General features: G+C 40.9%; 2 protein-coding genes across 4 annotated transcripts; both read right to left on the reverse strand.

Moving 5' to 3' along the window:
- Positions 1–561: 561 nt before the first annotated feature.
- On the reverse strand, positions 562–21,676 carry LOC120745054 (interferon-inducible GTPase 5-like). 3 transcript variants are annotated; one of them, XM_040049690.1, is made up of 3 exons: positions 16,514–17,881; positions 15,961–16,373; positions 562–925 (listed from the first exon to the last, which is right to left on the reverse strand). In XM_040049690.1, exons 1-3 carry the CDS (start codon positions 17,394–17,396, stop codon positions 713–715), a joined length of 1,509 nt encoding a protein of 502 aa, XP_039905624.1. In that variant the 5' UTR covers positions 17,397–17,881; the 3' UTR covers positions 562–712. The 3 variants fall into 3 exon arrangements, with proteins under 3 accessions (XP_039905624.1, XP_039905625.1, XP_039905623.1); XM_040049691.1 differs by lacking the exon at positions 562–925 and adding an exon at positions 21,390–21,676 and having other exon boundaries at positions 15,155–16,373; positions 16,514–17,079; XM_040049689.1 differs by lacking the exon at positions 562–925 and having other exon boundaries at positions 15,155–16,373.
- LOC120745049 (interferon-induced very large GTPase 1-like) lies at positions 932–12,322 on the reverse strand (the record flags this gene model as incomplete). Its single annotated transcript, XM_040049674.1, has 7 exons — positions 12,225–12,322; positions 11,326–11,412; positions 11,200–11,235; positions 10,310–10,341; positions 2,790–5,573; positions 2,120–2,687; positions 932–1,332 (listed from the first exon to the last, which is right to left on the reverse strand). Coding segments are annotated over exons 2-7 (3,852 nt in total), but the record flags the coding sequence as incomplete, so codon positions are not given.
- Positions 21,677–21,819: the final 143 nt, after the last annotated feature.

A 21,819-nucleotide genomic window follows, 5' to 3' on the forward strand; every position in this document is an offset into this window, starting at 1 on the left:
GCAGCACGGACTACACCGCCCATGAGGCTACAGTCTTAAAGGGCCATGCCTGTAAACACTCTACCCGTGTATTAAATCATTTTTCGTGTAATAATTTAAAAAAAATATTTCTTCACATCAATATGCGGGCCGCAAGTAGAGGTGACGTGGGCCGCAAATGGCCCTCGGGCCGCGAGTTTGAGACCCCTGTACTAGACAAATAAACATTGTTCATAGGGATCGTTTGTGTTGTAGTTCCTCACTGTGACCACTGGAGGGCAGTGAACACTCATCACACTCTACAGTAAACAGCTCACAAACACCACAGAGCAGTTTCTGTTCTACACACCTCTACTTATCCCATTACATCAAACACTCTGCATTAAAATAATTTATTTTGCTGGGAGATTCAAAAAAATCTGTTTCATCATTTTATTAAATCAGATAAAACATTTTTGATGAAGACGCCACATCAAGAAATATTCAAACTCATTACATGAAAAATGACAAAAAACAACACTATTCAGTAGCTCTTCTACATTTTACAAAGTTTATAATATTGACACAGTTCATATCTAAATAATAAGATCACATTTGTTCCTGTGTTGATGTGATGAAGAGGAAGCTTTCGGTGTGTGAAGCTGGTAGAAGTTGCTCTGTTTCTGCTCTGATCAGAGGAAATGAGACCTGCTGAGGCCTCGGACACACTGATCAGTTTCATTGCCTTTTATTTTTACAGACCAAGACTCTTTGCAAACACCCTGTGAGCATCATCAGCGAGCTGATTTATGATAGCATTCAGAATTGTGTAGGTTATGGTGAAAGAGAGACCCATTGCTGCTGGGATTCCAGCTGTTAAAGTCAATCTGGATACTTCCTCTGCTGCAATCAATTTAACAACTCCTACAAGTTGGGTCATCACCTTCAAGAGGAGCTCTGTAGTTATTTCTGCTGCAGCCAGTGGTGAAGTGATGACAGCACACAAATCAGTGTAGGGCACACCTGTGCTCACAGAAAGTCTCTTCAGAGACGGGATATCGAGACCAAACGCATGAACATAATGTTTGACAGCACCAACCAGCACAGCAGCATCAACATTAGCAGAGAGACCAGGAACTGGAATAGCTGCTCCAGCTGCAGACAGAGTGGCCCAGTATTTTAATTTGGACTCAAAAGCTTTTTTCTTCTTGATGGTGATCTCTGAGTTGATGTTGAGCATGGCAAACAGCAGAGCATCTCTCTTCTTCATAGGAAGTTCTCTCTCTAAGGTCTCTTGTAAAAGAGAGAAATCACACCAGTGCTGCTTAAAACTTGACACCAGGAAGACCCGTGGAGACTCGATGCCTTGTAGACCTGTGTGATAGACAAACATGTTGACATGGTTAGATTTATAAAATAATATCATAGGATCCTGTGTGGAAGGAAGTGTCGTGGATCCAATATGCAGGACTCAAGAGAAGCTTTGATGCTGGATTTACAGGTCACAAGATAAACTACAACAGAAACCTAAGAATATTAATCAGGGAACTCTCTAAACAGAGCTCACAGCTGGAGCAGATATGATGACAAAGAACAGTGGGAGAAACAGTAACTACAGTAGTTAACTGATGATACAGGAAGTTAACACACATGAGGGCACACACATGAGACTGCCAAAATAAAACAGGAAATAACACACCGACTCTGACAAAGACACGTGAGCTTGACACTGGGACTGGGGATGAACAGACATGGAGACACATGACAGACTGGGTAGACAAAGGATGAAACACAGAGAGAAGAACATGGGAACAGGAAAGGGAGAAACAAAGAGTAGGACTAGAGACGTACTAACAAGACAAGAGAGGGAACACGGAGACACAAGGACACACCTGAGGAGACCACGACCACAAAGGGAACAAACACCCACGGCAGGAAACTAGAAGCATGGATAACTGAACGAGGGAGCACTAGGAAATAATACCAAGCAAACAAACTAAACAATGTAGAACACATAAATCCAGAAATACAAGAGGAACTCATACAAACTCAAAACACTGTGTCACTGACCCGGGAACCAAGACAAAGAATAAATAATTTAAAACAAGGATATGTTTAAAAAGTGAATCCAGATCTCACTCAGCTGTGATGAGACACTCACTGTGAACGCAGTCGTCTCTGATTACTTTGAGAGTCCTCTCTGCACTGAAGTCTCTCTTTCTCCTCTCAGCATTTATATCGTTGTCGATCTTTGATCGAACAAAGTAGAACTTTTTCTTCATCTTCTGAATCTCCTGAGCGAGTTTCACGTCATTTTCTGTGAAGCGAGTGTCTGAGATGATGATGAAAAAGTCAAACTTCTCGAATCCAACAAGCTTCAGGTACTTCTTAGCTGGAAACTTGATGGTGCCGATTCCAGGGAGATCCCACAAAGTAACATTGGAATAGTTGGGATGGGGGTACGGTGTGACCTCTGAGGTGGTTTGTTTCACACCAGTAGGAGCAGCTCCCTCCTCATCATCACTCACACCTCTGAAGGAATTAACAAAGCTGGATTTACCAGAACCAGATTCTCCTGTGATGGCGATATTTAGTGGAATATTATCTTGTTTTTCCAAATGTTGTTGAATCTCTGCAGCTGCTGCAGCAGTGTCTTTGTGCTGCAGGTCTTCTTTATGTCCAGGAATTTCTTCTGATTCATTGAATCCTCTGGCTCCTCCGTGCTGATCCTAAACAAAAGAAAAGTAAGGAAAATTCTAATTTTATGTTAGAATGAAGAATTTGTAAATATTTCCTATCTTCAGTTTATTTTCTTTATAAAGATAACTTACTGCTGCCGCGTAGAACATTCCATTTTCAGTTGTGTTAAAAAGCTGGTTTTCAGTGGTCTTCATGCTTCTTATCAGGATCCAGGTCTGCTTTCTCGCCAGGGCCTCCAGTTTTCTGTACAATACAACTTCAAGTGTGTTCTTGAAACTGAAAACAAAGTTCTCACTGAGGAGGGCATTCCACAGGTCCTGAATTTTGGTTCTGAGCTGTGAGAGAGTGATCCCAGCAGACTTTGAAGCTTTAGAGAGGATGGTGTTCTTCACTTCTTGGAGGCTCTCGCTGTAAGCTGGATTAGGAGCAGCCATGGGTGGACTGCCCTCCCACAGCTGCCCACAGTATTTCACATCTTCCTGAACATCAAAGTCAATGACATCACTGAAGCGCTCAGCATCACAAAGCTCCTCTTCAGCTGCTAGTTTGGTCATCTGGTCCAGATGTTCCTGCAGGCGTCTCTTTCCGTCCATGTTCTTCTCTGCTGCTGCAACATCTGGAACATCCTGAACAAACACAAATCTGGGAGAAAGCTGAACTTTCTTCATCCTCATCAAATCCTGAACAACAATCTGCAGAACGTCTTGGATCTTCAACAGATCATCTCCAAAGATGCTGATCAGAGTCAGGTTTCCCAGACCAACGACAAATGTCGCCAGTTCATTGTCACGGTAACAAGTCGTGTTACCGTCCAGCTCAGAAGCCTGCAGACCTTCAGTGTCCACCACTAGAACATAGTCAAACTTAAAGTCTGTCTTCATCTCCTCTGATACTTTGAGCAGCTGCGTGAAGGCACCCTTGGTACTCCTGCCAGCACCTACTGCAGGCTGCAGTCCAAACATGGAGCTCAGCAGTGATGTTTTCCCACTGCTCTGGAGGCCCAACATTGACAACACAAAAACTCTCTGGTCCCCCAGTTTCTGGATGACTTCCTTTAAGAGGCTGGAGATCCATGTCAAAGGCAGTTGACCTGCATCCCCGTCCATCAGCTCCACTGGGTGTCCTGATATCATCAGCTGTGCAGCCAGCTCAGGGTATTTACACCAGTCAGCGTCTCTGCTCTCTCCGTCTGTTGTTCTGTGGGCTTCATAGATGTGTCCCATTTCTCTGAACATGTGCTCCAAGCCGAAGGATGCAGACTGCAGTTTGTGGGAGAAGTCTTGGAGCTCAGTTTGTTTCATTAATAACAGACCAGATTTGTCATGTTTGTTCTTCAGAGCTAAGACCTCCAACCACTTTTCATCATAACTTTGGAGAACAGAAGAAACGTTCTCTGTGGAGAGAGCATCCATGAAGATCTGAGTCCATTTCAGGAAATACTCTCTGTCTGTTGGTGGCAGTGCTGAGAGGCTGTTAGTGAACAGCTCCATCAGTTTACTGCAGCAAGCAGCACATTGTTTCTGACGCATGTCCATCAGTTTCTGCTGCTTTTCACTTTTCTCCTTTTCACTGTTTCCTCTGAGATGATTCAGTTCTTTGTATATTTTGATCCACTGATGCCACAGATGGTTTTGACATGGGAGGAATTGCTCTTTAATCTTTGAGATATCCAGGTTATCCTTTGTAATCAGCTGCATTATTTCCAGAGCAGCAGATCTGCCTCTCTGACAGGCTGGGTCACTTTCATCCACTCTGACTCCAGAGAGCTCAGCCAGGGCTTCAAGCTGGAAAGATGGTTTCACACTGGAAACTTCTAGAGAAGATAAAACTTCTCTAATTATCTTTTTCAGCTCTTCAGATACATCTGACTGGTTTCTGCCTTTGAGACCCATTTTGTATTTTCCCTTTTTAGTCCTGACAGCATCACAGCTGTCATCAACATTGAGACATATTAAAGGTTTATGAGACTTAAAGAGGGTCGCTATAAGTAATCTGCTTTCTTCATCTTTTTGCAGAGATGCAACAAGGAAAACGTTGATAGAGGATTTTTCAATCAGTATGTCGCGCTGTTTTTCAATCTGCTGAGCATCGCCGTGAAGATTACAAAAAGCCATGCAGTCCCTGAAGGCATCAGTGGGTTTCCCAGCAGGGCAGTACCAGGCTATCTCTGCCACACCATCCATCAGATGGCGAGACCTGGTGCTTCCTGGGCAGTTCCTGTGGAAGAAGGTGCTGTGACGGTCGTTGATCAAAGCGTTCATCAGCTGAGATTTAGACACTAACAGAGAACCCAGGCGGAAAAATGACACCAAGGGTGTCTGAGCTTTGCAGACTGGAAAACTCTTCTTGGTGGCGATGGGTGAGCCATCTTTGACCTGAGTCGCCGTCCAGGTTTTTGTTATCTGTCTGAAAGTCCACAGAGGACACTCCATCTCCATTGTGACTGGGTCAGGGACCAACAAAGGTAAAGCATACTGACACTGAGAGAGCTTTGTGACCATCATCTGTTTAAGGAAGCTGTCTGAGCAGTGAAACACGGCCATCTGAACATCCATTGAATGCACACGAGTCTGTTCTGTGTCGATGCTGGTGTTCAGAAAAACCTCCCAATCACTGTAATGCTTCTCAGGGATGTCAGTCACCGGCCTGGGCTTTGGCTCTGTCCCCTCAGGACTGTCTGCTCTTACAGGAATATATCTGGCCCTGCAGTCTAACATCATCAGCCTGCGGACAAACATGTGAGCCAGATGTTTCTCAGATGTGACATGGTGCCGTGTCACAGGTGGACGGATCTGAAGAAAATCCTCTGGTGAGAATTTCTGCTGAAGTTTGTCTTGAAGCTGAAGTTTATCAATCAGTGTGTCAGTTTGTCTTTGACATGGATTCTTTGTGAGTTCATCAGAAACCTTCACTGACTGCAGGAAACAAGCAAAGAAACAGTTTGTTAAGGACTGATACTGTTAGCAGAGCTGCTCTGTGCAGCGTTATGGCATAATAATTTTAAGGGAGAATAAAAAGTCGACACACATATCTCATTCCTGACGGAGGACTCTACCACTACACTTCTCCAGTCCATTCACAGAGTCGTTGCATGGTAAGACATGGATAGGAAGTGGGCGGAGCCTTTTACCGTCATTTTATTACGACGCAAAGTACAAACACCTGTGGACACACAATCCAACACCCCCACTTGTACACAGGTTGGGGAAAACAATCCTCCGAAAAAAACATCTTACATTCCAAACACAAATACAGAGAATTTGTCTAACTTAGACTTTGAAACTGGTTTCGTCATCATATCTGCTACCATTGACTCAGTTGGACAGTAATCAATGAGCACTTTCCTTTCATGTACAGCTGACCTTATAAAATGATATTTCACATCAATGTGTTTACATCTTTGTCTGTTCACTGGATTTTTTGACAAAGCGATTGTTCCCTGATTGTCCTCCAATATCATAGGTATTTCATACTCAAACTCATCAAGATCTTGAATCAAATAAGTCAAATACATACATTCCTGAATTGTTGCTGCTAATGCCATGTATTCGGCTTCACAAGTTGATAGTGCTGTAGTTGTCTGCTTTTTGGTTTTCCATGATATCAAAGGACCATTTTCATTTAGGCTTACACAATAACCTGTCATACTGCGTCTATCAGAAACATCGGATGCCCAATCTGCATCACTGTATGCTTGCAGACCTAGTTTTCCACTTGAACATTTCCTAAAACACAGTTCTTTTCCTCGACTACCTTTTAGATACCTCAGAACATGTTTTACTGCTGTCCAATCATCAACAGTTGGCGCATTGAAATGTTGTGACAGTTTGCTGACAACATAGCTTAAATCAGGTCGCGTACAATAGCTCAGATAAATAAGACATCCTACCGCTTCACGATATCTCCTCACATCTGGTAATGTCTCGAATTTATCAGAATGAGTCCATTTCTGTTCACAGGGTGTTAACCTTGGCTTACAGTTTTGCATGTTAAATCTCTTTAAAATGTTCTCAATATATATTTTCTGTGACATTTTGACACATTCTTTTTCTTGAAGAAAATCTATTCCTAGAAAATGGTTAAGTTTCCCCAGATCTTTCATTTGGAATTTAGAAGAGAGCATTTCTTTCACGCCTGAAAGCACATTTTCATTGTTAGCTGCGATGAGTAAATCATCCACCCACACTATGATGATTACTTTTTCACTTTCAGTTTCTTTTGAATACACACAATGATCAGCAATATTTTGTCTAAATCCACAACTGCTTAAATAGTCATGTAAGGTTTGGTTCCAGTTACGACCCGATTGCTTCAGCCCATAAAGTGATTTCTTTAGTCTGTACACCAGTTTATTAGTCTCACTTGATTCTGTCTCAAAACCTTCTGGTTGTTGTATATATATTTCTTCATTTATTGGTGCGTGTAGATAGGCGGTTTTTACATCCATCTGGTGAACCAACATATCATCCTGAACCACTTTCTGCATCAAAACTCTCACACTCGATAAGTTAGCAGTCGGTGAAAAAGTCTCCTCATAATCAACTCCTTTTGTTTGACTAAAACCTTTAGCCACAAATCGAGCTTTATATCTGTCTGATCCGTCTGAGTTCTTTTTAACGGCATAAACCCATTTACCCCCCACTGCTTTCTTACCCTCTGGTAAAGTGGTTAAAGTAAATGTGTCATTCTCCTTAAGGGATTGAATTTCTTCATTCATCGCTTTTTCCCCATTCTTTTGACTCACTTGACACAATAGCTTCGCTAAATGATGTGGGTATTTCACACAACAATCTGTAGCAATAATCAACACTGGTTTGCATCTGTTCATTTTCACACTCTTTCACATCCGTGATATAATCACTCAAATAATCAGGTCTCTTTCTGATTCTGGATGGATAACGTGTAGCTCCAGCATCTACTTTATCATCAGTTTTAACCTCGGACTCAGTTTGACTGCTTTCACTACCATCTGGAATATCCTCATCCTTCGTCTGTTTGGGTTCACCATCTTTTCTGGATTTATAAACCTCATCTTCATACATCTGATCACTCTGTGTTTGTTGATCCATTGTCGCGGGATTTAGTATTTTTATCAATCTGTGCTTTTCAACTTTCCCGGTTTTTGGGAAATAGATCAAATATGCTGGACTATTTTTGTCATATCCCAAGAAAACACCTTTGTCGCATCTTGGATCCAGCTTTCCCCTATTTTGTTTATAAGCATAGCACAATGATCCGAATTTTTTCATTCTAGAAAGATCAGGTCTTTTTCCAGTTAACATCTTATACGCTGTCTGACCTGTGCGTTTGTTAAAACATCGGTTCCGAATCACTCCCGCGGTTTGTACTGCATATGGCCATAAAGACTTTGGCAATTCGCTCTCAACTAACATGCATCTCGCCATGTCAAAAAGTGTACGCCAGTTCCTCTCTGCTGTTCCGTTTTGATGAGGCGAATATGGCGCCGAAGTTTCCTGCCTAATGCCGTGTCTACTTAATAAATCTCTGAACTGTCTGCTTGTAAATTCAGTTCCATTATCAGAACGAATGCACTTGATTTTCCCATATGACGCCACCTCTGCAATAAATCTTTCAGTTGCTTGAGTTGTATCACTTTTGTGTTTCAGATTATATACAAATGTTGCACCTGAATAATCATCAACAAACGACAAAACATACTTAAACCCTTCTTTAGAGTTTGGCGTAATCGGACCAGCTAAATCCGTATGTACCAACTCTAATGCTGCCCTGGCCTTTTCATCTGGTTCTCGGTTCCTAGTTTGAGTAAACTTCCCTTGTATACAGGCTTCACATTGCATATTTTTGTTGATTTTACCCTTAATTTCCATTTCATCAACGACATTTTGCAGATTTTGAACATCCTCATAATTACAGTGTCCTAGAATTTCATGCCACGTTTGCATATCAAAACATCCATTACATTTCTCTTCAAACTCTTGCACAGTGTTTATAAAGAACAGTCTCTCGTGTTCATATATAGGGAATTTTGTTCCATCAACATGTTTAAGAAAACTGTCCCCGTGTTTGAAAACCACAGTGGCTCCGTTACTAGTAGCTGCTTTTACTGACAAAATGTCCTGTGGAAACGATGGAATGTAGAGTGCTTGTTTCAATGTTACCTTGTGACTGCGTCCTTTACTGTCAATCATACTTATCTCAGCATCTCCTCGCCGCTTTGCAGCTCCTCTGCTCCGCCTTCCGTCAGCCAACTCTACACAATGAGCCTTGGGTCGAAATGTGTCATCAAAAGTCTTAAAACTCTCGATCTTCGTAAAGATATGTGACGTCGCTCCCGTATCCACCAGTAGCTGGTTATTCAGCATCTCTTGGCCGCCGTCCGGGACCCTCTGGGGTTCGGAGCCCGTCTTGAACGCGTAGTCCTTCTCCACAACCCCTCTCGCTTCATCCCGTCTTAGCTTCCTTCTACAGGTCGCATCTTTGTGTGTACTACTCCGTCAAAAACTGCACCATACTCTGGATCGGCACGTTCTTGCAGTGTGTCCCTTTAGTCCACATTTAAAACACACAATCTCATTATTCTTTGATCTTCGGTCATCTGCTCGCCATGAAGTAGAATCCTGGTCTAATTGCACTTTTGTCCTCATTACGTTGTCATCAGTTACAGCCGCACGCATTCTCTCGGTTTCTTCATAACTTCTGAGTTTTACTTTAAACTCTGAAAATGTGATTTTTGCTTCGCTCTGTGTAACGTGCACAATCAGGGGTTTAAACGTCTCTGGTAGACCTTTCATTATCATTGTGATCAGAAGTCCATCAGTTAATGACTCACCCGCATTTTTTAACGCTGTGATAATTGCTTCTGCTCGGATAATATAGTCCGTCACACTTTCATTCTTTTCATTTGTGAGAGAAGTAAGTTCGGTGTACAGACTTATGATCCTTGGCTTGCCCACTCCTGCATAATGACCTCTCAAAATTTTTAGGGCTTTCCGTCCGTCATCAACTGCATCTCTCATAACTAACGATAAACTTTTGTCATCCAGAAATTGTATCAACTCTGCATATGCTTCTGCATTTTTGTCATCATCTTCACCATCGGCTTCTTCATCACCCTCAGCCTTTAAGATGACATCTTTCAAACCTTGTAGTCTGAGATGACCAAGGAACTTCGTTTCCCATATCTCATATTTCCTTTCATCTCCATCAAACTGCAAACGGGAATATCGACTGCCCGACTCTGCCGTGCGTCTGCTCATGATGCACAAAAACGCTTACTCACTCAATCGTGCCAAACTTTTAACACCTGCCGGTAACTTGCGGTTTCAGGAAACGCTGCCCTTCCTTTGGCAGTTACAGGATCTCTTTACTGCTGCTCTGGGCCCATAACCTGTTAGCAGAGCGGCTCTGTGCAGCGTTATGGCATAATAATTTTAAGGGAGAATAAAAAGTCGACACACATATCTCATTCCTGACGGAGGACTCTACCACTACACTTCTCCAGTCCATTCACAGAGTCATTGCATGGTAAGACATGGATAGGAAGTGGGCGGAGCCTTTTACCGTCATTTTATTACGACACAAAGTACAAACACCTGTGGACACACAATCCAACAGATACTGTCATAGAAACTATCTCTAAGATCTTTGGTATAAATTTGTACTTTCCTACCATGTTTCCACTCACGTCCTCACCTGAGGAACCTGCGAGATAAAAACAAACCAGGAGAACAGATCATGTGACTGGTCCGAACCAATAAAACAGTCAAACTCCCACAGGTAACATGAATGATACAGTCCTATACAGACTGAGTGAATCCAAACTGCTGTGCCGTAACAGACAGTCACTGTGTGGAGCACACAGGGCATCACTAGGTTTATGTATGTTGTATGAATCATTACTGTGAAAGTCAGACATGAATCTGAGTCACTTTCAATCAATTTGACGCACATTGATAAGTTTGTGTAACAGACATGATGTAGATACAGAAAAACTACGTGAAGGTTTACTGACAGTCAAACAGAGGACTTTGTGTTCTTTTCATTTACATTATAAACCCTCCGTGGTCACAATAAAAACACGATTATTCACTGATTATTGAAATGAAACAGTCCTACAGACACACAGCATCCCCTCTCAGCTGTACCATCATTTCTGTCTCAGCAGCACAAAACAGCTGTTTGACCAACAAGGAGACAAAAATTCCTCCAAGAAGAGCTCCGGTTATATTCAAGCTCTTTGGAAAAACTCCCGGAGGAAACGTGACTGAGCAGGTTGGAGAATGAAGAGAGTGGAACGCTTTGAAAGCAAAATGAAGCTGCAAACAATCATCAAACTTTTTTCTTCTCTGAAGATTCCCAGTCAGAAGAAACACATTTACAATCACCTCATCAGTAAAATAATAACAACAATAATAAAGTTGAGCGAGTCAATGTGTTCAAACCTTTGAGACTTCACTGAAGGTGTGAAATCAAACCTTGAGATTCTCCTGCAGACAGCATGTGTACAACAACATGATCATAGAAACACATTTTCCTGCTGATCAGGTGAGAAGATTTTACCTTTGTTGGAGTGTTCCTCGTTCTCATGTTCTTCACCTTCATGGAGGAAGAAACAGAAAACAGGATCTGTGTCAGAGATTTCTTTCAAAGACGAGACCTCAGATCTGATCTCAGCCTCTCTTCCACCTGCTGCTGCTGTGCTGTGAAGGTTCTCCATCTCATCTGCTCCTCATCTTTACAAAGGATCCACACATGATCTGTTTGTTTTGTTATCTATCAAAACAGAAAATAGAAATAAATAGAAATATTTAAAAGTGCTAAAAAGAGTCTGGGACCTGAGAGCAGACATCCAAGATCTTCGTGAGCAGAAAGGTGAAAACGTCAGAGCTCATAGATGCTGAATGGACCTCAGATCTTATATCTGCTGCTGATACGACCGTGCTTCACATTTCCACCTCTGAATATGAACCTGACTGTGATGCAAATATTCAGGCTTTGGATAAACGTTGGATAAAGTTTCACACTTTCATTATTTAACTGTAACATCTGCTGTCATCAGCGGCAGTTTATAAAGGCATGAAATTCATATTGAGGATAACTGAGTTCATCTTGTTGGTGCAGCGCTCCACAGCAGTCCCAGTTACTCATGTGACACCATGAGAAAAAGAATTGAATGAATTAAATGTTGAAGAGTGCAATACAAAACAACAAAGTAATGATTATGTTTTCACGAGAAATGAACCTCCTTTTAACAACCTCACCAGCTGTTTGTGCAGATTATTGCGTTTACGAGGCGCACTTAAATGCATCACAGTCGTTGCTTTTTACCGTAACATGACCGTTATGAGTAACGTCAGAGCACTTTACCTGTAGCTTAAACTATAAAAAGACTTAAACTGAAAAGTGTAACACTAACTGATGTGTGTGTGTGTGTGTGTGTGTGTGTGCGCGTGCTCAGCAGACATCCTCATTAAATCCTCTTCCTCGGGTCAGAGCTGTCACATTAACTTTTATCTTTAAGTCAGAGTTTCATAACTGGACGGTTTAATGAAGCGTTTACACACCACAGAAATACAAGCTCTTACCTGCGGCTCCAGCTTCCTGAGCTCTTCCTGGTTTTCTGTTAAGTTTCGGTTTCTAAGGACGGTCGTCAGAAGCGGAACTTCCTGTGGAGCTCCAACCAATCAGAGCGTGACCTAACCCCACAGCGCGTGATGTTTTTGTGGTACCGTGATCGTGTCCACTTCAAGGTTATTATAGTTTATAGGTTATTATAAATCTAAACTGAAAACTAAAACTAGATGTGAAAAACTATTCAGTTAACTAACATTTAAACTAAAGTTTAAAAAACAATTATTTCAAATAAAGAAAAAAATACTGAGGGTTTATTTTAGTTTTTAGGTTCGTAAAAATGTGATTTTTATTTTATTCCAACTTGCCTGGTGAAGCTTTCATGGATGTGTTTATACCTGTGCTGATTTTCCTAAATATTACCTCTGACATGTGTCCTCCATGCTTTAATAATTTAAAGAACTAAAAGTGAAGAACCAAAAAAATCCACAGTGGAAACTCACTCAAACTAAACTGAATTAACAATCAAAAGTAAAACAAAAATAAAAACTACTTAGAAAATATAAAAATATAATAATTATGCTCAATCTGCCGAGGCAGGCTTCACTTGCATGAACGACAGTGGGAGGCAGGCTTACCTTTTTACCCTTTCCAAAGGACCCGATCTCTTTTTTTGCTACTCTGTGACATCACCAAGTTGATCATAACCCAGACATGTCAGCTCTAGATTTCATGCTTCTGTTTTTAGATCAGGTGGAGAGGTGAAGACCAGATCAGAGCAGCGTCCACTGTGGGTCAGGAAACAAACAAACAGCTCTTTGTCTCGGCTTCAAGGCAAAATTCATTTCCATCAGGTTAGTTTCCCTGTGACGCTGGTATTTGCCAGTAGCACACAAGAAGACATGTTGGTGATGAATTAGAAGCAAATTTAAAACAGTTGTTTCTGCTACATGAGTGTGAGTTAGGCCTGTGGACATCTTCACAGATATGTTTTGCTGTGGCATTCAAACTTTGATATTATTTACTTTAGTAATGTTTAAGTAAAATGTGCTGTCAGTGAAAATTATTTAACAGAAGGTAAAAGTTTCTACTGTTCTTGTCTCGAGGAAGAGGAGGTGATACTCCTGAAAGAGAGGAGGCAACACTGACCATCTCTCAGGTGAAAATAAATGAGTTTGCAGAAAGTGACTGTGGCGCAGAGATGGTGACTAACACCTGGGACTTAGACTCAAGTCACACTTAAGTCACAAAAACCAAAGAACTTCAGACTTGACTTGGACTTGAGCTTTGAGAACCATTTTTTTGTTCATAAATTGTGGCTGTGGTAGTTCAGCATCTAGCTGGCATTACAGAAGAGGAGCGAGTATAAAGGTAGTAACGTTTTTTGTTGTTTTTGTGTCAGGTAATTTAAAATGCAGTGTTTCTATCAGCTCGACAAACATCAGCAAAAACACAAACTGTGTGCAGTTTGTCTCACAGTGTGTTGCAGCTAAAGGTCCAGCTGCTTATTTCACAGGGAGAAAAAAAAGAAAAAGAGCTAAGTTCACTCAGAGATGGAGAAAGATAAGAAAGAGAGCTTAGAGTTAAAGGGAAGGATGCCCACATGTAAGTCCTCATGTTTTTAAATCTGTACATGGGACGTTATGTTTTTTCATACTGTGAAACCTGCTGCTAATCAAACTGAGACTAACTGTTATTTAAGGGCTGCATGAAAGTCCGCTGCAGGTTAGTGCAGGATAAACATTTGAGTTTGCTGCACTGTGATTGGTTTAAAGTAAAGAACAGTGTGTGTCTGCTGCACAGTGGCTCTCGTTTCATGGACACAGTTAGCTTACATCAAGTATAGCAGAGACTCATGTGAATTTTATCTGATGATGGTTGTATAGTGTCTAATATAAAGACAACATAAACAGCGTACTGTCAGTGTAGAGGATGAAATCAGCCAGGACAACTCATGAAACATCTGCTCACATCTGGATGATTCCAGGTGTGTACATCCACAGAGAGCAGCAGGTCAGCTGATCACAGCCTGTACACTAAGAAAATCTACTGGAGCTTTTAATTATTGTGAGCTTGATTCTTTTCCCCACACTGAGACATTATAACCACTTTTAGTGTTCCCCCACCTCCTGAATCCACTTTAACCCCTGACTGCACACATTTCCTGTTTAGAGGCAAAGTCCCCTCTACAATGGAGGCAACAGGAAATAGAAACATATTTTTACTTTCCTTCTTTTTCTCTGCTCATGTTCAACTGAACTGATTCAAGATGAGTAGAATTATTAGAATGAAAATTTAGACTGAAATAAAGTTTGTATTCCTTTCAAATAATATTATTTTATTATTACATTAATGTAGCACATGGTTCAGCCAGCTTTGAACACAAACAGCTGGAGCCACAGCTGCTTTGCAAAGGTGACTGTGTTATGAAAGATGCCTTAACTGTTTGGAGAAGTGCAGGAAGAGTGGTGAGAATTATTTTTCTGCTGTGAGAAATGAGCCAAAGTGATTAAGAAAAAGTGAAATCATCTCATTTTTAAAGTGAACACAAAGCGCCGTCAGATTCTTTTAGAGTCTTCTTAAAAAGACTAAAACTAATAATTAAATATCAAAAATATCAAATAACAGAATAAACTCAGCAATATTCAGAGTAAAATTGCAGAGACAGATTACACGTCAGACTGGAACAGGACACAGTCTGAGGTCCAAATGTTTCAGATCTCAGTAAAATTGTTTTATATTTTTATGTAAACCAAAGAATGAGAATTTAGAAACATTAAAAAAAACAAAGTTGTGACAGACTGCAGATTCATGAATTTTCACTAATTTGCTCAAAGACTGTTCAGAGCTAACAGTGTGTCCATCTGACCAGAGTTGAATAACTCTCCTTGTTTCAATGTATTTAATTTAAAAGACTTCTTAAATAGTGACATTAAAGGTAAAATGTTTATCAAGAACAATTTATTAATGAAAAGCAGGAATAACGTTGATAAACATTTGGATTCATAACAGTAATATTTGTGTGGTAGTTCCTCACTGTGACCACTGGAGGGCAGTGAACTCATCACAATCTACAGTCAACAGGACAAAAACACCACAGAGCAGTTTCTGTTCAAACACTCTGCATTAAAAGTATTTATTAAGCTGTAAGCCGCGATATGATAATAAAAGAGTTTCATCACAAAGTAAATCAAACAGAGGAAATTCAGAGATGATGTTTCAGGAGCAACTATCACATCACCTGATCTGTAAAAAAGAGCTGACATCACCAAATCACACAAAGGATCAGCAAAAAGCTCTTCTTTTTGTTCACAGTGAGTTAATAGTGAGATAATAACATCACATTTGTTCCTGTATCGATGTGATGAGAAGAAATGAGACCTGCTGAGGCCTCTGATACATTTATCAGCTAATGGCTCAAATGTGCAGTTGCAACATGATTTGGTTTCAGTATATTTATATTTAATCATTTCAATTAATTTCAATTGAACTTTTTTAAGTTTCATTCATCTTTGATTTTTAAATTCACACTGATGTGTTCAAACCCAGAGTGATTTCAAACACCTTCTGAGCATCATCAGTAAGGTTATCAAGGATCAATTTCAGAATTTTGTAGATTGTGGCGAAAGAGAGACACATTGCTATTGGGATTCCAACACCGGGAATCCACCTTGTTGCTTCCTCTGCTGCAATTAATGTAGCTGCTCCTGCAGCTTGGGTCATCACCTTAAAAAGGAGCCCTGTAGTTATTTCTGCTGCAGCCAGTGGTGAAATGATGACAGCACACAGATCAGTGTAGGGCACACCTGTTCTGGCAGAAAGTCTCTTCAGAGACTGGATATCGAGACCAAATGCATGAACATAATGTGTGACAACACCAACCAACAAAGCAAGATCAACAGCAATAGAAAGAGCAGGAACTGGAACCCCTGCTACAGCTGCAGACAGAATAGAGTAGTATTTTATTTTGGACTGAAAAGCTTTTTTCTTCTTGTTGATGATCTCCAGGCTGATGTTGGGCATGGCGCGCAGCAGAGCATGTCTTTTATGTTTAGGAAGGTCTCTCTCTAAGGTCTGATGTAAGAGAGAGAAGTCGTACAGGTGGAGCTTAAAGCTGGACACCAGGAAGACCTGTGGAGACTCGATGCCTGATCTTCTGAGTCCTGGCACAGAAAAAACACATGTTAAGATGATGTATAAAAAATGCAGAAGACCTTTATAAGAAATCATTTAAAACTTGGATCTGAATATGTTTAAAAAGTGAACTCAGATCTCACTGAGCTCTAAGTGCTCAGACACTCACTGTGAACGCAGTCTTCTCTGATTTTTGTAAGAGTCTCCTCTTCATTGAAGTCTCTCTTTCTTCTCTCGGCACGTAAATTGTCATCAACCTTTGAGTGAACAAAGTAGAACTTTTTCTTCATCCTCTGAATCTCCTGAGCGAGTTTCACGTCATTTTCTCTGAAGCGAGTGTCTGAGATGATGATGAAGAAGTCAAACTTCTCAAATCCAACAAGCTCCAGGTACTCATCAGCTGGAAACTTGGTGCTGCCAATTCCAGGAAGATCCCATAATTTAACATTGGGATAGTTTGGATGGGGGTACGGTTTGACCTCTGAGGTAGTTTCTGTAACACCAGTAGGAGCAGCTCCCTCGTCATCATCGAACATCCCTCTGAGGGCATTAACAAAGGTGGATTTACCAGAACCAGTTTCCCCTGTGATGGCGATATTTAGTGGGATATTATTTTCTCTTTCTAAATATTGTTGAATCATTGCAGCTGCTGCAGCGATGTCATTATTTTCCAGGTCTTCCCTAACGCCAGGAATTTCTTCTGGATGTGAATCAATTGGATCCTCCATGCTGATCCTTAAACAGAAGAAGAAAACCTGAGAAAACATGCGAGGCTGCATTTGGGTCCAATCCTGCCTGCAGCACACAGCAACACTTAACAAGCTGGACCAGGAAGAAGTCAGCTGTAGAGCTGCAGAGAGGAATCTTAGGAAAAAGCTGCCAATAAACATAACGAACACTGCAGCATTGTGTTTGTGTGGGTCCTTAGTGTCACAGTGGTGCTGAAACCCAGGTGCAGGATAACAGACCCGTGACCACTGCAGCCACTGGAAGTACTGGCAATGATGCTGGCAGAAATAGCCACCATGCACTGGGAGCAGGTGGTGGTGCATCAAGATCAGCTCCAATAGCTATGGGACCAGGCCAAGCACCAGATCTTTTATACAGGTAATAGGTTGAGTTGAGAATAGAATAGAATAGAATTCAACTTTATTTGTCATTGCACATGTCACAAATACAAGGCAGCGAAACTGTCAGGATCCTGGGTCTCCTGACCCAGTGAGTTTCTTGTGTCTCAGTGTTTTTGTATTATCATGTTCTAAGTTCTCTTTCTTGCTCCAGTTTATTTTATAGAGTCTTAGTTTGGGTTTTTTGTATTCTGTTTAGTTTTCTGAGTATTTAGTAGCTGCCATCTGTGCCTCCTTTATGTTGATCTCTGTGTTTCTTTGTTGCTCTATCTCCCCTGTAGCTGTATCTCCAAGTCAAGTCCGCGTCTCTGTTACATTTCCTGTTTTACTTTGAAAGTCTGTGTCCTATGTAAATGCATTGAGTTTTGCTTCCCTTATCTTGTCTTGTCAATTACTCCCAGCTGTGTTCTCCTTCTGTGTCTCATTCCCTCGTTATCCTTCTGTGTATTTAAGCCTTGTGTTTGTCTCTGTTAGTTGCTGGTTCGTCTGCGTAATCTCCTTCCATCACTTTGTGTTTTCTCACCGTGTCTCCCTGCGTCTCTGTTTTTAGGTTTGTTTTGTTAGTTTTTGCTTGGTTTTCATCCTTGTTTTTTTGTCATTTGTTTGTTTTCTCTCGCCTTATATAATAAAGCTCACTCACACCTAAAGTTGCATCTTGGGTCCTATTCTCCAGCTCCACACGTCTGCCACGCCAAACGTAACAGAAATGCAGTTTGCATCCATCCAGACAGTGCTTTAGCAATAATATGGATATATTACAAAAATATCAGCTTGTTACCTGTAAAAAATATGACTAGGAGCCAGAAATCTTGCTGACTGATAGGGGATCAAATAGGGCTGGGCGATATATCGAGTTTTTTAAAAATATCGATATATTTTCATACGAGATATAAGATGTGACAATATCGTTTATATCGATATAGTCTATCTTACGTTATAATTATACTTGTGGAGCCGCAGGTTTGCCTCTCTTTCGTCCACTTTTGTCTCTACGCAACGTTACTCGGCCTCGCCTCTCCTTCACTGAACACAACTCCGCCTCCCCCATAGCTTCACCTGCAGGCAATGATAAGATGAAAGCGGAAAATCTCCGTTAGCGAGTTACCGTGCGTGGGGCTGGACGGCGTCAACGTGTTAGCGAGCTAACCGCGCTAACGAGCTAACCGCGCTAACAACATGCAGCCAGGAGGGGCTGCACGGCCTAAAATCCTTTCATTTTCTCAAAAATCGACAGTGCGCCTTATGTATGAATTCTGGTTGTGCTTACTGACCGCGAACCGATTTTATGTGGTACACAGCGCTCAGCAATCTGTCAAATGTTTTAATATGACTTTGCTAAGCTACGGAGCTGCACTGCTTGATGGATTGTCGGAGGATTACGGCTACCGAGGAGGAGCCTCGCGGAGTGATACGTACTGTGTGTGTATAAGGACCACAAATGGCACCTGTTCAGAGACGTGGTGCAGTTGTGAAATCTGTCTCTTTGTTATTATGCTCAGCGTCTATTAGTTTACATTTTGACTGCACAATTGTGAGCTTTTTGTTATGCACAAAAACAACATTGTTTTCTTTTATTTATGGACCATGATTATTTAATAAATGCTGATAATTTATTTTTGAGTAATTTCTTCATGTACATCTACGCTGTATGTAAATAAAAGTGCCCGTGTGACATCTTGGGACACAGTGTGACTAAGAACTTTCTTTTTGTTCTTAACTTATGGCTTTAAAAAAAAAAAAATCGAGATATATATCTTATATCGCCATCCAGCTAAAAAATATCGAGATATGAATTTTGGGTCATATCGCCCAGCCCTAGGATCAAATACTTATTTCATTCATGAAAATTCAAATTAATTTATAACTTTGTTTTAAATGCAATTTTCTGGATTCTTTGGTTATTGTTCTATTTTTCACTGTTCAAATAAACCTACCATTGAAATTGCAGACTGATCATTTCTTTGTTAGTGGGCAAACTTACAAAATCAGCTGGTTTTCAAATAAGTGTTTCCTTGATCTATAAATAATGTAAGTTATTCTCTGTTGATCTAAATACACGGAGTGCAGAATTATTAGGCAAGTTGTATTTTTGAGGAATAATTTTATTATTGAACAACAACCATGTTCTCAATGAACCCAAAAAACTCATTAATATCAAAGCTGAATGTTTTTGGAAGTAGTTTTTAGTTTGTTGTTAGTTTTAGCTATTTTAGGGGGATATCTGTGTGTGCAGGTGACTATTACTGTGCATAATTATTAGGCAACTTAACAAAAAACAAATATATACCCATTTCAATTATTTATTTTTACCAGTGAAACCAATATAACATCTCCACATTCACAAATATACATTTCTGACATTCAAAAACAAAACAAAAACAAATCAGCGACCAATATAGCCACCTTTCTTTGCAAGGACACTCAAAAGCCTGCCATCCATGGATTCTGTCAGTGTTTTGATCTGTTCACCATCAACATTGCGTGCAGCAGCAACCACAGCCTCCCAGACACTGTTCAGAGAGGTGTACTGTTTTCCCTCCTTGTAAATCTCACATTTGATGATGGACCACAGGTTCTCAATGGGGTTCAGATCAGGTGAACAAGGTGGCCATGTCATTAGTTTTTCTTCTTTTATACCCTTTCTTGCCAGCCACGCTGTGGAGTACTTGGACGCGTGTGATGGAGCATTGTCCTGCATGAAAATCATGTTTTTCTTGAAGGATGCAGACTTCTTCCTGTACCACTGCTTGAAGAAGGTGTCTTCCAGAAACTGGCAGTAGGACTGGGAGTTGAGCTTGACTCCATCCTCAACCCGAAAAGGCCCCACAAGCTCATCTTTGATGATACCAGCCCAAACCAGTACTCCACCTCCACCTTGCTGGCGTCTGAGTCGGACTGGAGCTCTCTGCCCTTTACCAATCCAGCCACGGGCCCATCCATCTGGCCCATCAAGACTCACTCTCATTTCATCAGTCCATAAAACCTTAGAAAAACCAGTCTTGAGATATTTCTTGGCCCAGTCTTGACGTTTCAGCTTGTGTGTCTTGTTCAGTGATGGTCGTCTTTCAGCCTTTCTTACCTTGGCCATGTCTCTGAGTATTGCACAGTGCACACCTTGTGCTTTTGGGCACTCCAGTGATGTTGCAGCTCTGAAATATGGCCAAACTGGTGGCAAGTGGCATCTTGGCAGCTGCACGCTTGACTTTTCTCAGTTCATGGGCAGTTATTTTGCGCCTTGGTTTTTCCACACGCTTCTTGCGACCCTGTTGACTATTTTGAATGAAACGCTTGATTGTTCGATGATCACGCTTCAGAAGCTTTGCAATTTTGAGACTGCTGCATCCCTCTGCAAGATATCTCACTATTTTTGACTTTTCTGAGCCTGTCAAGTCCTTCTTTTGACCCGTTTTGCCAAAGGAAAGGAAGTTGCCTAATAATTATGCACACCTGATATAGGGTGTTGATGTCATTAGACCACACCCCTTCTCATTACAGAGATGCACATCACCTAATATGCTTAATTGGTAGTAGGCTTTCGAGCCTATACAGCTTGGAGTAAGACAACATGCATGAAGAGGATGATGTGGACAAAATACTCATTTGCCTAATAATTCTGCACTCCCTGTATAATATGGCCGGATGCACTGAAACTGGCTCAATAATCAGCAGACTGTGTGATGATGAAGTAACACCCAAAGCTAAAAGAGGAAGTTTCCCTCAAAGAGTCAGATAAAGATTTTATTATGTCCATATAAGATCACATCAGACAGACGGGGCAGGAACTTGTATAATTATTAAAAAGTACCAAATCCATAAAAAAAACTAGATTTTCTGTGACCTATCTCGAAAAATAAAAATGGTGACAATAGAAAGAAAGTGATTTTTGCCTAATTAAAGAGATAAATTAAAATAACTTACACCGGATTCCTGCTGAGGCTGAAAGTGAAGAGAGCAGCACACTGCAGTCAGTAACAATGGGAGAAGTTGCAGTTTGGCTTTGAGCTTTTGTGGTTAGTCACAGGAAATACCTCCACCCAAGATAAGAACGAATGAACCAATCAGCGAATCTTCATGGGGGCCTTAGTAAGATATGTGAAAACACGTGATTTACAAGAAGTCATGTTTCCACAGCAGAACTCAGTGGACTATGGAGTGGAGTGGAAAAATGTTTTTCTATTTTTTTGTGCTTGTCACACTTTAATGTTTCAGATCATCAAACAAATTTAAGTATTAGACAAAGAGAACACAAGCAAACACAAAATTCTCTAAATGAAGGTGTTTGTTATGAAGAGGAAAAATCCAAACCTACATGGCCCTGTGTGAAAAAGTGTTTTATACCTGAAGTGCC

This window comes from Simochromis diagramma, unplaced genomic scaffold (assembly GCF_900408965.1).
Source record: "Simochromis diagramma unplaced genomic scaffold, fSimDia1.1 OVJJ01000456.1, whole genome shotgun sequence".
NCBI classification, from domain to species: Eukaryota; Metazoa; Chordata; class Actinopteri; order Cichliformes; family Cichlidae; genus Simochromis; species Simochromis diagramma.